Source organism: Aegilops tauschii, chromosome 3 (genome assembly GCF_002575655.3).
Source record: "Aegilops tauschii subsp. strangulata cultivar AL8/78 chromosome 3, Aet v6.0, whole genome shotgun sequence".
In the NCBI taxonomy this organism is placed as follows: domain Eukaryota; kingdom Viridiplantae; phylum Streptophyta; class Magnoliopsida; order Poales; family Poaceae; genus Aegilops; species Aegilops tauschii.
Window position 1 is genome coordinate 618,767,615 of NC_053037.3, and position 12,235 is coordinate 618,779,849.

Consider the following 12,235-nt stretch of genomic DNA (forward strand, 5'->3'; position numbering starts at 1 on the left):
TTTAACAGAGATTTCCATCAGAGGGAATAAGTTGCTTTTAAAAAAGATTTCCATCAAATATGGAAGTAGTACAAGAGACTGCAATGCATACACTTCTTTTCTTGATATATGCAATTGCATACAAATGTGCATGTCTGCACATCCCAACAAAACTCAGCAACAAAAGTGAGCAAAATTATGAACAGTCATCCATACATAACTCTATGCAAAATAACAAATCTCTATATTAAAAACATAAACTTCATGGTGCATATATGATGAATGCCAAGATAGCCATCTTCTCCAACAAGAAGGTGGAAAGGAGTCACTTACATAAAAATTGATTCCCTTACAGATGTCGTATGTTTATGGTAAAGTGCAAAAGGAGGTTTTGTCTTTCAACCAAGCATCGTCCCAAAAACTCACAATGTCACCACAGCCATACATAATTCTTGCTAGATACACCCACTCAAACACTATGTAAACCAAATGACATAAAAGGGTACGCATTGCATATCCATGCCTGCTAAATATCAAGGAAATGGCGTAAGTCCTCGGACAGTATTCGACAAAGATAGACAGTCAACAAGAGTATGAGGCCGTGGCACCAAACCACTGCTATATGTGCAAGGGCGTTGTATGCTTCCATCCGTGAGATGATATGCTCCAACTTCTAACCATTCTCTCTCACCAACATCATCAAAGCTCAAGTAGATTGTGTCGGCGATTATTGATCCAGAGGGGAAAACATCCAGAGACACCGAGAGAGAGCTATGCATACCAATGAACACCACGCACCCTGCACTACCGCCCAAGCTCTTGACCGGAAATAGTGTGCCGTTGTCCAAATCCACTCGATACGGGTCATAAAAACAACACGATTTATTCTCGGCTGTCACTCCACCCCAACGGTGCACCAGCATCAGCTCCCCACAATTGTCGACAAGGTGGAAATTATCCTCAAATTCCGAGTCATCCATGTTTTCCATCTTGGCATAAATGCTATCCATCTTGGCAGCCACCTCCAGGCGTGGTGGGTGATCTGCTCCAGTTTCAAGTACCATGACACCATTGTTGTCAACGCAGTAGAAGCGTCCCTCAAACATTAAGGCTGCCAGTGCCCCATCACCGTTGTCCTTTACCGACGTCCAGTGGTCGTCGCCGGGCTTGGCCGTGGCAAGCAGGTCAAGCATGTTGAAGCAGAGGACAAATGTGGAACCATCACTGGCAACACCAGAGCCCCACGCAATGAATTCGGTGTCGAAAAGTTCATTACTCTCGTCAAGTATGCCCATGTCCTTGAACTTGGAGGGCAGCAGTGAGGTGAGCGGCGGCAACTCTGTGAGTTGTCGGGTGAGCGGGTTGAGGAGGCGGACGTGGTTGCGTTGGTGGACCAGGAGAAGGAGGCCCTCGGGGGTGACGGCCAGCAACTTATGGTCATGGAGCTCCGGGATGTCGACCTGGACGCACTCGGCGGTGGATGTGTTGAGGAAGCAGCGGCGTTCCGGCGCGGCGAGTTCCTCCCGGAGCATGATCCACCGCCGGGGATGGAAGCGGCGGTCCAGGCCGTCGTGCGCGTGCGGGTCCACGGAGCACCGCCGCCACGGGCGGCACACGGCGTGGAAGCGGAGAAAGTCGGCGACGTCGTAGGCGAGGACGCGCTCCGCGATCAGCCCGCCGGCCCATCGCCAAGAGCCGCCCAGTCCCTCTCCCTCCTGCATCTGGGCAAAGCGGATCAGATCGGAATCATCATCCTCATCTTACCAGAAGTGAATTGAATTTGAGTGGGAAACAGACCTCGAGGAGCCGGCGAGGTCCATGTCTACTTCTCTACGCTGGTCCACGGGTAGGGAAGAAGACCAACTGCAACCAGGCTGCTCCTGTCCCCGCCTGAATGTGCGCCGCCGCCGCCGTCGGGAGGAGTGGTGGAGGGCGAGAGGTCCGGCTCGCCGTGTTTGTGATGGATGGGCCGGGCCAGTTCTCGGGACTGGCCTATTGCTTGTGGTCCGATAGAGAGCTAAAAAACGTAGTACTGTTTTAAGCTATACGAAATTACGGATTACTATTTCCAAAAGGCGAGTACTGGGCGCCGGCGCACCGGCCCAAAATTTCGGCCGGTCGGCCACCCACCGTCCGATTGGCCCGCATCTGGCCGTTAGATCAAGTCAACACGACCCCCTTCCACCTCATCCTTCTTCCTCGACTCTCCTCTGCATCATCATCGCGCGTGATGTCCGCCTTGCCGCGAGCACCCGTCCAACCGTCCTGCAGCGCTCGAGTCCCCACCCCCTGACCGCATCTCCGCCACGTTGTCGCGGCACAGCTTGCTTGCCACCCCTCGCCGCATGGCCGCCGGAGTTACATCATGACTTCCGTTGGACCCTCCAGACTGCCTTCCATTGACGATTGCAGCTCTCGCACCGCTGGTTCGAGCATACGGTCACCGTGGTTGCAGCGTCCCATTGTCACGGCCACCGCCGTCCCTCGCTCGTCGTCGTAGGCATGCATCACCGTGTGCTGGCAAAATAACATAATCAACAAAAAAATCTGGTTCATCGCTGGTGGCAGCAAAAATAATCGCGGGTGCTAGCAAAACAAAATCACGGTTCCAGCAAAAAACAAGAACACTTCGCTGTTCGCCGTCGCAGCAAAAAAATACCCGCAAAACAAATGGGTCACCGTCTTCCTTGATTGTAGCTCCGTCCACTATCATTGAAGCTCCCGAAAAAGCTGGTTCCAGCAATTAGCGCCGCCGATTCCAGCAAAAAAGAGCACCACCAGTCGCCGGTCGTAGCAGTTGCCCCCGGTAGTAGCAAAAATTCTTGCCGGTTCCAGCAATTATTTTTGCCGGTCCCAGCAAAATGATTTCGACACCATCTGGTTCCAGCGTCGGTCCATGGTGGTTGTAGCTTTTTTGCCATGTGGTTCCAACAAAAACTATCTCCGGTTGCAGCACCGGATCCCCCCGTCTTCACCTCCGGCAGCTGCTGGTTGTAGCAACCATGGCTACTGGTTCCAGCATCGCTGGACTCCCATTGCAGCATCACCGGAGGAGAGGACGGCGAGAGAGACAGAGAAGAGGAGGGGATAGCTCAGGCAAAGCAGAGGAAGAAGAGAAGCGTGTGTGGATGAGAACGATCTGCGAGAGGAGATAAGGTAGAGAAAGAGCGGTTTGCGGGCCCACAAGAAAAGCGGCGATGTGTCGTTCGTCTGGAGACCTACAGTCTATTTTGATCAAACGCACGCTGCGGGACCGGCCGAACGCTCGGCCGGTCGACTGTACGCAAACATTTCCCTTTCGAAAAACATAGTGTGAGAAATGTCGATGGCGCATAGTAGTGAGAGAAAAACATAGTGCTCTTTGTAGAAAAGTCCAAATTCAGTCAAAATAAGGAAAATAGCAAGAAGAAAATTCTGGGCCGGCAGGCGCGGGAGCGTGCTCATTAAGAAGAGTGATGGCGCATTCACAAGTCACAACGTGGGCAAGGCGCTTCTCCTGAAGGAAAGAGCCGCGGATGTGGGAAACCGTCCATTCCGCCGCCTTGGCAGAGACGCTGGAGGTTCTGCCGCTGAGCTCCTAGTTGAGGCCGGTGAGCGTATGGATCATCAGGGCAACGTCGGTGACTTCATTGACGGGGTTGCCGATGTCATGCAGGGTTTCAGAGAGGGATTTGAGGCGGCCGCGGTAGGAAATTCTTGTGGAAATCCTGTTGAGCATACACCGTGAGGTACTTGCGGCTGTGGAGGAAGATCACATTGATGGACGTTTACAAGGTGTATGCCGTATGTTCCCACTAGATGACAATCTTGAGGATCTCCTTGCAGATGGCGACGTTTTTCCAAGAGACAGTGAAGAAATATGTCTTTGTCCAAATCAGGTCGAAACGGCTGGAATGCGTGTCAATAGGGGGTTTGTTGCCGCGGCCGGCCGAATCGGCGATGGTGTTGGAACCTGGGAAACCAGGCCTAAGACACGAAGAACACCGACAGGAGGAGACGATGCATGGCCCGTACCCAAGGGAGTAGCCACGGCCGATGGCAGCAACCATGTTGGAGAACACTACGCGGGCTACGACTGCGTGCTTCATCGTGCCACCACCGTGGCATGTGCTCTGCTGCCGGTAAGATGCGGTAAGGAGTGGTTGGCGGTCGTATGAAGGGGGAGACAAGTTTTTCTTTTTTGAGGGGGACAAGTGATGGCTAGGGTAGTAGGATTACGTAATTGGGGTAGTGATATACTGTTGTGGTGGATTGCTAGGCTGGGCCTCATTTCTATGCTTGGCGAGAGGCCACAGCCCACAGACGTAGAGAAGTTGGAGATAGCATATAGAACAATTAATTGGCCATTCTCGGCCTGGGCCAGGCTAATTTTGAGCGGTAAACTAAAGCCCGACGGATCGAAAGTTGCTGCCGGTTGCAAATTGAAGCTTGGGCCCGGTCCAAATAACATGCCCCGCCTGGGTTTTTTGGGTCGAGTTGTTAGGCCGGTTGCCTAGGTTAAGGAGCTCTTTCGAGGAAAATATGAACTCAGACACACAGACACCATGTAAGAGATTCTTGAAGAAAAAGACACCATGTAAGAGACAAGGAAAGCACCCAACACACGTTGTATATTGATCTCATATATGAATACAAATATACTGTGTACAGGAGAGGCACGTCTATCGTGGCTAACCAAGTCCAGAAAATCTAGCTTGTGGGCTTGTGGCTAAGGAATAGGAAGAGCAAGTTACAATGCGCAACCGTGTGGTTAGACCGAACCAACTAACAGTACAGCCGGAAACTCTGTGAGTTGGCGGGTGAGTGGGTTGAGGAGGCAAACATGTTTTTTTTTTTTTTTTTGAGAGAGAGGGGCAAACATGTTTGTTGTTGTGGAGAAGGAAGAGGACGCCATCGGCGGTTTCGCCGACCAACCCATGGTCACTAAGCTCGGGGATGTTCACCCGGATGCACTCCCCACTGGAGGAGGAAGCGGCGGCGGTTAGAAGCAGCGGGCAGTTCCGGAAGCATGACCGACCGTCAGGGATAGAACCGACTGTCCAGTCCGCCATGCGCGTAGGGTCCACGGAGCACCGCCGCCATGGGCGGCACACGACGCGAAAGCGCATGTAGTCGGTGATGTCGTAGGCAAGAACACGCTCAGCGATCAACCCTACCGGCCCATCGCCAAGACTAGCCAGTCCCCAAGTTTGAGGAGCAACGATGAGGTCTCCTGGCCTGAGCAGAGGGGAGGAGGCAGGGCCGGCCCGTATGGCTGGCGAGACGGTCGACTGCCCAGGCCTGGGGCCCATGATCTGGTATGCGGGGGTAGAACTAGTATAGCCCAGCAACACTATTACCCAGAGAAAAAAAATTGCTAGCGCTAGTTGAAGGGTTGCCACGCACAGGCCGCTTCGTCTCTTCGTCATCAATCAGATCGCTAACCCCTAAAAAAATCAATCAGATCGCTCCGGCCTCTCGGAATTCTTCTTCTCGTCGCCGCAACACACGGCAGCCTGGTGCCGGCGACCAGGCGGCGGGGGCCAAGTCAATCTCCAGTCCCCAAACGCCGGCGACGTCGTAGGCAAGAACACACTCGGAAATTTGTTCCCGGTTTTGAAAATTGTTCTTGTCTTGAAGTTTTTTCCTTCTTTTGCGAAAAATGTTTGAGATTCCCCAAAAATGTTCATGTTTTCACTAAATGTTTGAGTTTTAATTTTGTTTAACAGATTTCAAAAATGTTCGTTATTCAAAAAACATGTACTTTTGCCAAAAATGAAATCAGGTTCGAAATTTCGAAAAAAACAAACCATGGCTTATCATTATTTAAACTGGGTTGTTATAATTATTTAAACTCGATGGAGGTCATGTGTTCTACCCTTCCAGTTCACATACTGTTTTTTGATTTGTTTTTTAAGTTTTGTCCCTGTCGCTCGTTTCTTTAAGCGTCAGGCTGCAAATCTTTCGCTGGAGTGTGCTGGTTGCGGTGGTAACAGCTCGGCTGGATGTGCAGGTGGTCGCGGGTTTGAGTCGAAGACCACGCTTTTGCTTTGTTAGCTACCGCCAATGGGGAGGCCCTCAAATCGATCGTACCGTTCCCCCGCGTCGCCAGCGCTCGGGGCGACTCGGGGGCGATTCCTCCAACCCTAGCGCGCCGCCACCAGGCCATCACATCTCCTGCGCCGCCGCCGGAGGACGCTGCCGGGCGAAGCCTGCGTGGCCGACGGCGGCGGCGGGGCTTCTCCTCGTGGCTCCCCTACGTCCGTGGGCGGCGGCTCTCAGCGGGATCTGGCGGTGCTCCGGAAGCGCGTGTGCCTCGGCGTCCAGATGCGCGGCAGCGGAGCTCGGCAAAGGGTGGTGGAGGGGCGCGGTTGCTGGTGCAGATGTGTGCCATATGCGGCCGTGTCGGACGCGGCCGGCGGGACGAGCGCTGGCCAGGACGATGGCGCGTGTGTTGGGCATTGTCTGATGGGCGTGTGCTATGTCCTTTGGTGGCGCTTGGGAATGAGTCGTCGGACCTTGCTCGGGTGACCTCGCCTACTCTCGTCGGCGCGCTGGACAAGATGACTGCGTTCTTGGTGATTGATGTGATGGGGAGGGCTTGAGGGGAGCCGGGGAAACCCTGTCTCGGCTTCGTGCGAGCGGCAACGACGACGCCTTGTCGAAGGCGTCGCTACATTGCTTCCCTCCTCCCCTCATGGTCTTTGCTCCGGAGAAATCCTTGCTCCCCTCGTGGGACAGACAATGGCGGCGATTTCCTCGTCACTGACCTTCTTGGATGCATTGTCTTGGAGCTGACTCGATTGCCGGATCAAGCGGTAGCTTGTTCAGCCTTGCTTCGGAGTGAGATCTATGGACAGTGGCTTGATGCAGAGGGCATGGATGTGCAGCGGCGGCGGTGAATTTCTGGTTGGGCTGATAGTCTTTGTGTGAGATGACGGTAGCCATGATCTCATCTGCAAGTGTGCGGGCAACAGCGTCTGCCTGCTGCATCATGGTATGGCGGTTTACCCCCCAGGTGCATAGGCGAAGACATGGTCCTACACTGCTAGGTGATGGCCAAGATGGGATCGGAAATCTTGGATCTTCAGATCGGGCAGCAACGACGAGTTTGTTTTGCTGCATGATTCTGCCGCCAAGGACGAGGACGACGAAGCATGAGGATGGCGCGAAGCTATTGGAGCGTCCTGATTTGGGATTTGATGGTGTGGGTGACCATCCTCCCTTCGATGGCGACCTACATTGTTTGGAGTTCTTGGTGACGACTGGCTCTTGTCGTGGCTTGACTGTCTGCTGTGCGAGCATGGGCTTTATTTGCGTGGCACCTCCCGTCATGACCATGCTATGTATGTAGCTGCTGAAATCGTGGAAAGTGGTGGCGACATCATTGCTGATGTCAAAAGATGATTGATGCAGATATGATTGCTGTTGTAGATTGTCGATCACTGATTTGATTGCTTCAGAGTTTTTTTTTCTTTTCTTTTTAGTCCACTAAGGCATAGCTTCGGTCATGTTTGACTTTGCTAGTTGCCGGTGTGATTTTCATGTGTGTACGTTGGTGTTGGTTGTGTGCATCCTAACTATGTAGAGGCCGGGTGTGGGCTCATTGTGTTTGTATTCACTTGATGCTTCATTTTGAGTTAATAAAATCCACTCTTTATCAAAAAAGCTACCGCCAATGGGCCGGCCCAGGTCAGCTAACCCCTATGTGAATCCACGACTAGTTGCCGCAGTAAGCGGCGTATACGAGGTCTCCGTGTGCGCTTCTCTCCCAAGTTTGAGTAGCAACGATGAGGTCTCCCGGCCTGAGTAGAGGAGGAGGCAGTGTCAGCCCTAGTGTATGGCCGGCGAGGCAACGGTCAAGAGCCCAGGCCTGGGGGGCCATGATCTGGTACACAGAGAAAAAAATTGCTAGCACTAGTTGAAGGGGCGCCAGCATGGCAGCTTCATCTCTTCGTCATCAATCAGATCGGTAACCCCTAAAAAATCAACCAGATCGCTCTGGCCGCTCGGAATTCTTCTTCTCTCGCAGCTGCGCGCGGCAGCCTGGTGCCGGCGATCCGGCAGCGGGGGCCTAGTCAAACTCCAGTCCCCAATCACGGCAAGGCGCTGCTGCGGTGTTTTGTTTCCATCGTCCACGACACGTCAAACTCCAGTCCCCAATCAAGGCAAGCCCATCACCGTCGATACCGTGGCGGCAATGGCCGTGGTGGAGAAGTCGGCAGGATCGTCTTCAGACTCTGGTAGTGATTGTGTCGGCTCCTTTCTATTGAATCATGTCAATTCGTATGGATTTTGAGATTTATTCCCTTACTTGCTTCATGTGCAAAAAAATGTAGTCCGTTCATTGTAGAAAATTCCAACTTAGATCAGGATCAAAGTGGACACAAAATGATGTGTCTGTATGTGCAGATTATAGCAAGTAATACACTGATTCTTCGCGTCAACGGGTTTCTCATATTGCTTATGACATTAAACACATTATCCATGTTATTTCTAGGCTTAGAAGATGGTTTTAATGCTTCATCAAAGAGCAAAAGATCTTATCAAGAATGACATGTATAAGGAGCCACTGGATGTATAATGGCCGAGTTATGCTTCCTTGTTGCGATTGCTTTTGTCCAACTGTAAGAAGTATGTGCATCATTTAAATAACTACTAGTATGTATTAACAAAAACAATGTGAGGTTTGTAAATGTCCCAAGAGAGGTTAGGTTTGGCAAATTCACACATTGAGAAAAATTGTTGAATAAGATTGATACTGATATCATTATCAGCGACTTTGCATATAGGATATTAAAAGAAAATTTTAGGGTAAAATATAATGGCCCTAGGTTCTTGTTTCTTCGGGGACCCCCAAAATCTCAGGACTGGCCCTGGGAGGAGGAAGAGGTGTGATATTGCTTGGCTGAACGGCATGGGATCGGGCGCTGGCGGCTTCCATCCTTCATTGTACAACGCCACGAAGTGGACGATGGCCGGGTCGATCGATCAAGTTGTTGTTGTTTTGTGTCCAGCAGCCCCCGTGGTTGTTGTATATGGTGGACTGATCCGACTTCGACTACGATTCTTTGCTTATCCTCCCTATTACCCTCGACAGGCCAGAGGATTGGAACTCACCTAGCGTCCCACCCAAGCTTTTGGTTACCGCTTAAAATTTCGAGTTACCGTGTGCGGTTACTGGAAAAAAATTCAGTGTCTACATTGCCAAATATAAACAATATAAAATTATGTTTGTGGTGCATCTAATGCTATCGCTTTTGTATTCTAGATGTTGATAGTTTTTGTAAAACAGTTAGCCAAATTTTATAGAGTTTGACTTAGGATAAAATCTATATGTACTACTCCCTGCGTTCCATAATATGCGATGTACTCATATATTGGTTGTAAAACATCCTAAATGGTGGTAGTACATACGTAGGAGTCAAGTTAACCCGTCACCCTACAAAAAATAGACGATAAACAAAAAGCACGTCATCATTGAAAAAACAGTTGATAAGCAAGCACACTATCATTTAAAAACATGTCGATGAGTAGACTTTATTACGTAACTCCATGCACGAAAGACGCGGTATGATTGGATTGCCTTATCTCCAACAATAGTCAGGAGTCAGACCCTTAGATGTCTGTCCATGTTAACGAGTTTACATCCCAGAGTTCAGCCCCAACCAGAAGAGGGATAACAACTTTCGTGACTATGTGAATGAGTGGGTGGTTGAAATTCACACCACATGAGAAATGGGAAGATCGAAAGGCTATACCACAATCTCCATCAACATCTTCATCAACACAATCATCTCCATCAACCCCCTTCATCCCATCTATCTGTTCTATGAACTTTCTTTTCAGATTCCTTGTTGAGAGTAGTTTCTAGTGTTGATTGCTACTTGTAATTGATGCCTAGCTAGAAGTTTTATCTATGAAAGATCCATATGTTCAGATTGTTAATCATATATTCATCTCCACTAATCATGCCCATATGACGTGTTGTCAATAGTTCGTTAAGTTCTTGAGGACTTGGGATAAATCTTGTTGCTAGTAATCTTTTGAAGTTGAATCTAGTTCAATGTTTTGATATTGTGGTGTGGTGTAATTCTCTAGTGGTGTGGTGAAAACATCAACTGCTTACCACTTCACCTATACGAGCCTAGAGAAGAGCATTGTGTGATTAGTTTGTTTATGGTTGGGCGATCGGAGTGACAGATATTAGCGTACCCTGAGTTTATGAACTGTTACATGAGGGGTTATGAAACCCTAGAATTTATTTGTATGGTTAGACTGTTATCTTAATTACTCTCATGTATGTTCGGATGCTTACATAGAGGTATAATCATAAGTAGCTTTCTTGTTCAAGTAAGAACAGCACCCTATCACTGGTTTTACCGACAAATTATCAAAACAATGAACAAAAACTCAATGAATCTTAATGAAAGTGAAAGAAATGAAATTCCCATGTGTCCTCGAGAATGCTTTGATCCATATAAAGTAATGCAATTGGTTTGTCCTTATCACAATTAAGGATTGGTCCACTTGTTGCACCGTTGCAAAAAAAAATTACTACTTATTTTCTTGCAATTAAACTTGCTTTCAAACAATCCATCAAACACTCTTTGTAGCTTTTACAGTGATCTTTTCCAGTTGCCACAAACCAATTCATTCTGCTCCTCGTTGAAGTCGACACTCTTACCTATCAAAAAGGTTGTGATCGATCTCCTATACTTATGTGATATCAAGCGGCAGCGAAAAAATGCTCAATAATTAGGGTGCAGTTTTCAGTGTATATATAGACCATGGGGCACCGATGGCCACCTGAGAGTCACCATAGGTCACAAGTGCCCTTGTAAGGTGGGCACCTATATGGAGTGCCTACACCTTGTGGGGCCCACCAGGGGTTGGGTCTTGGCCCTGGTCCTCTCCCGGCATGAAACCTCAAGAATATTTTGGTTTGATTTTTTCTTGGACATTTTCTATGGTGTTTTTCTGAAATTCTAAAAACACCAAAAACTGGGTAATGAATTAATATGTTAGTCCAATAAAAATAATAAAAAGTATGACCGAAGTGTAGGTAATTGATATCAATGTAGCATGAACAATACAAAAATTATAGATAAGTTTGAGACTTATCACTCTCTACTACTAAAAAACCAAAATAAATATGCAAGGGGTCTTACGGTTGACTGTGGAGTCCCCTCCATATGAGAGTTGAGGAGGCCCCAACACAGTTGGGCCGCACGATCTGAGTGGACCATCTTGGGGTCCTTATGGGTCCTATGGCCGGGCCTGCTCCCACTGGTCTATATTCCCTTCAATATCTCTAATTTTTGGTGTTTTCTTGGTTTCCATGAAGTTTCTAGCATATGACATGAAAAATAGAATATGTTGGATTATGTTAGCGGTTTGTAGATTTTAGTTTTACAAACTATGAATTTTAAAGGAAAAACAATAGATATCTTTTGAACATATCACTTATACAGAATAATAAACTAGAAAGGACTATTAAGATATATTCCTTAGGTCATGCACTTTGAAGATATGTACCAAAATATTTAGGGATATTAAACACACACATACACACACACAGAGTTTGTATATTAGAACTCATGCAAATATCACAACTTAATCCATCGGGTGTGCAATTTCTCCTTTTTTATCTTTCTTACATTTCAGATAATTTAATTAATTTAAAAATCTAAGGCGTGATATACCAAAGAGGGGAAAATAAGAAAGCAACTGTTACAAAACATTAATTAATGAGAGTGCAAATATTTATTTAATAATAAACCTTAGAAATGTATAACAAAAGCATGGTAACGACATTGTTATGCAGGTTCATGCTAAATAAATGATATAAAAACTTAAAAAGTATAAAAGTTTGACATAAATGGATCTCTTTATAATCATATTAACATATTAGTTAGTAAGGGCAAAAGAGGGATTTTACTTATTGTATATAATAGTTCTTTCAAGGTCGGTTACGATTTCACATGTGCTTGCACACTACACGTCACAAGATGTATAGTGTTGGATTATGTCTTTAAAAAATCAGATCTACAAAAGTTTTCAAAACCAGAATCTGTAAGATCCGAAGATATGATGGCTATGCATTCTTCTAAGCATATGAATTTGATCGAAAATTTTCCACTAAATAAAAACTCTTTCAGCTGATGAACATGCATTCCCAACTCTTTCAGCTGATTAAATTGGGTACGGGAAGAATGGTCTTGTTGCTGGGAGGGTGGTTATGATCTTCCTACACCAAGCGATTGCGTCTCCCAAT

General features: G+C 47.9%; 1 protein-coding gene across 1 annotated transcript; it reads right to left on the reverse strand.

Annotated features, from left to right (window-relative positions):
* Positions 1–334: 334 nt before the first annotated feature.
* LOC109758106 (uncharacterized) lies at positions 335–1,700 on the reverse strand. Its single transcript, XM_020316950.3, has one exon. It carries the CDS (start codon positions 1,698–1,700, stop codon positions 513–515), a length of 1,188 nt encoding a protein of 395 aa, XP_020172539.1. The 3' UTR covers positions 335–512.
* Between the last annotated feature and the right edge of the window lie 10,535 nt (positions 1,701–12,235).

Excerpts from the sequence above, each read along its gene's own strand:
- LOC109758106 (XM_020316950.3), bottom strand. The coding sequence starts at position 1,700 with ATGCAGGAGGGAGAGGGACTGGGCGGCTCTTGGCGATGGGCCGGCGGG.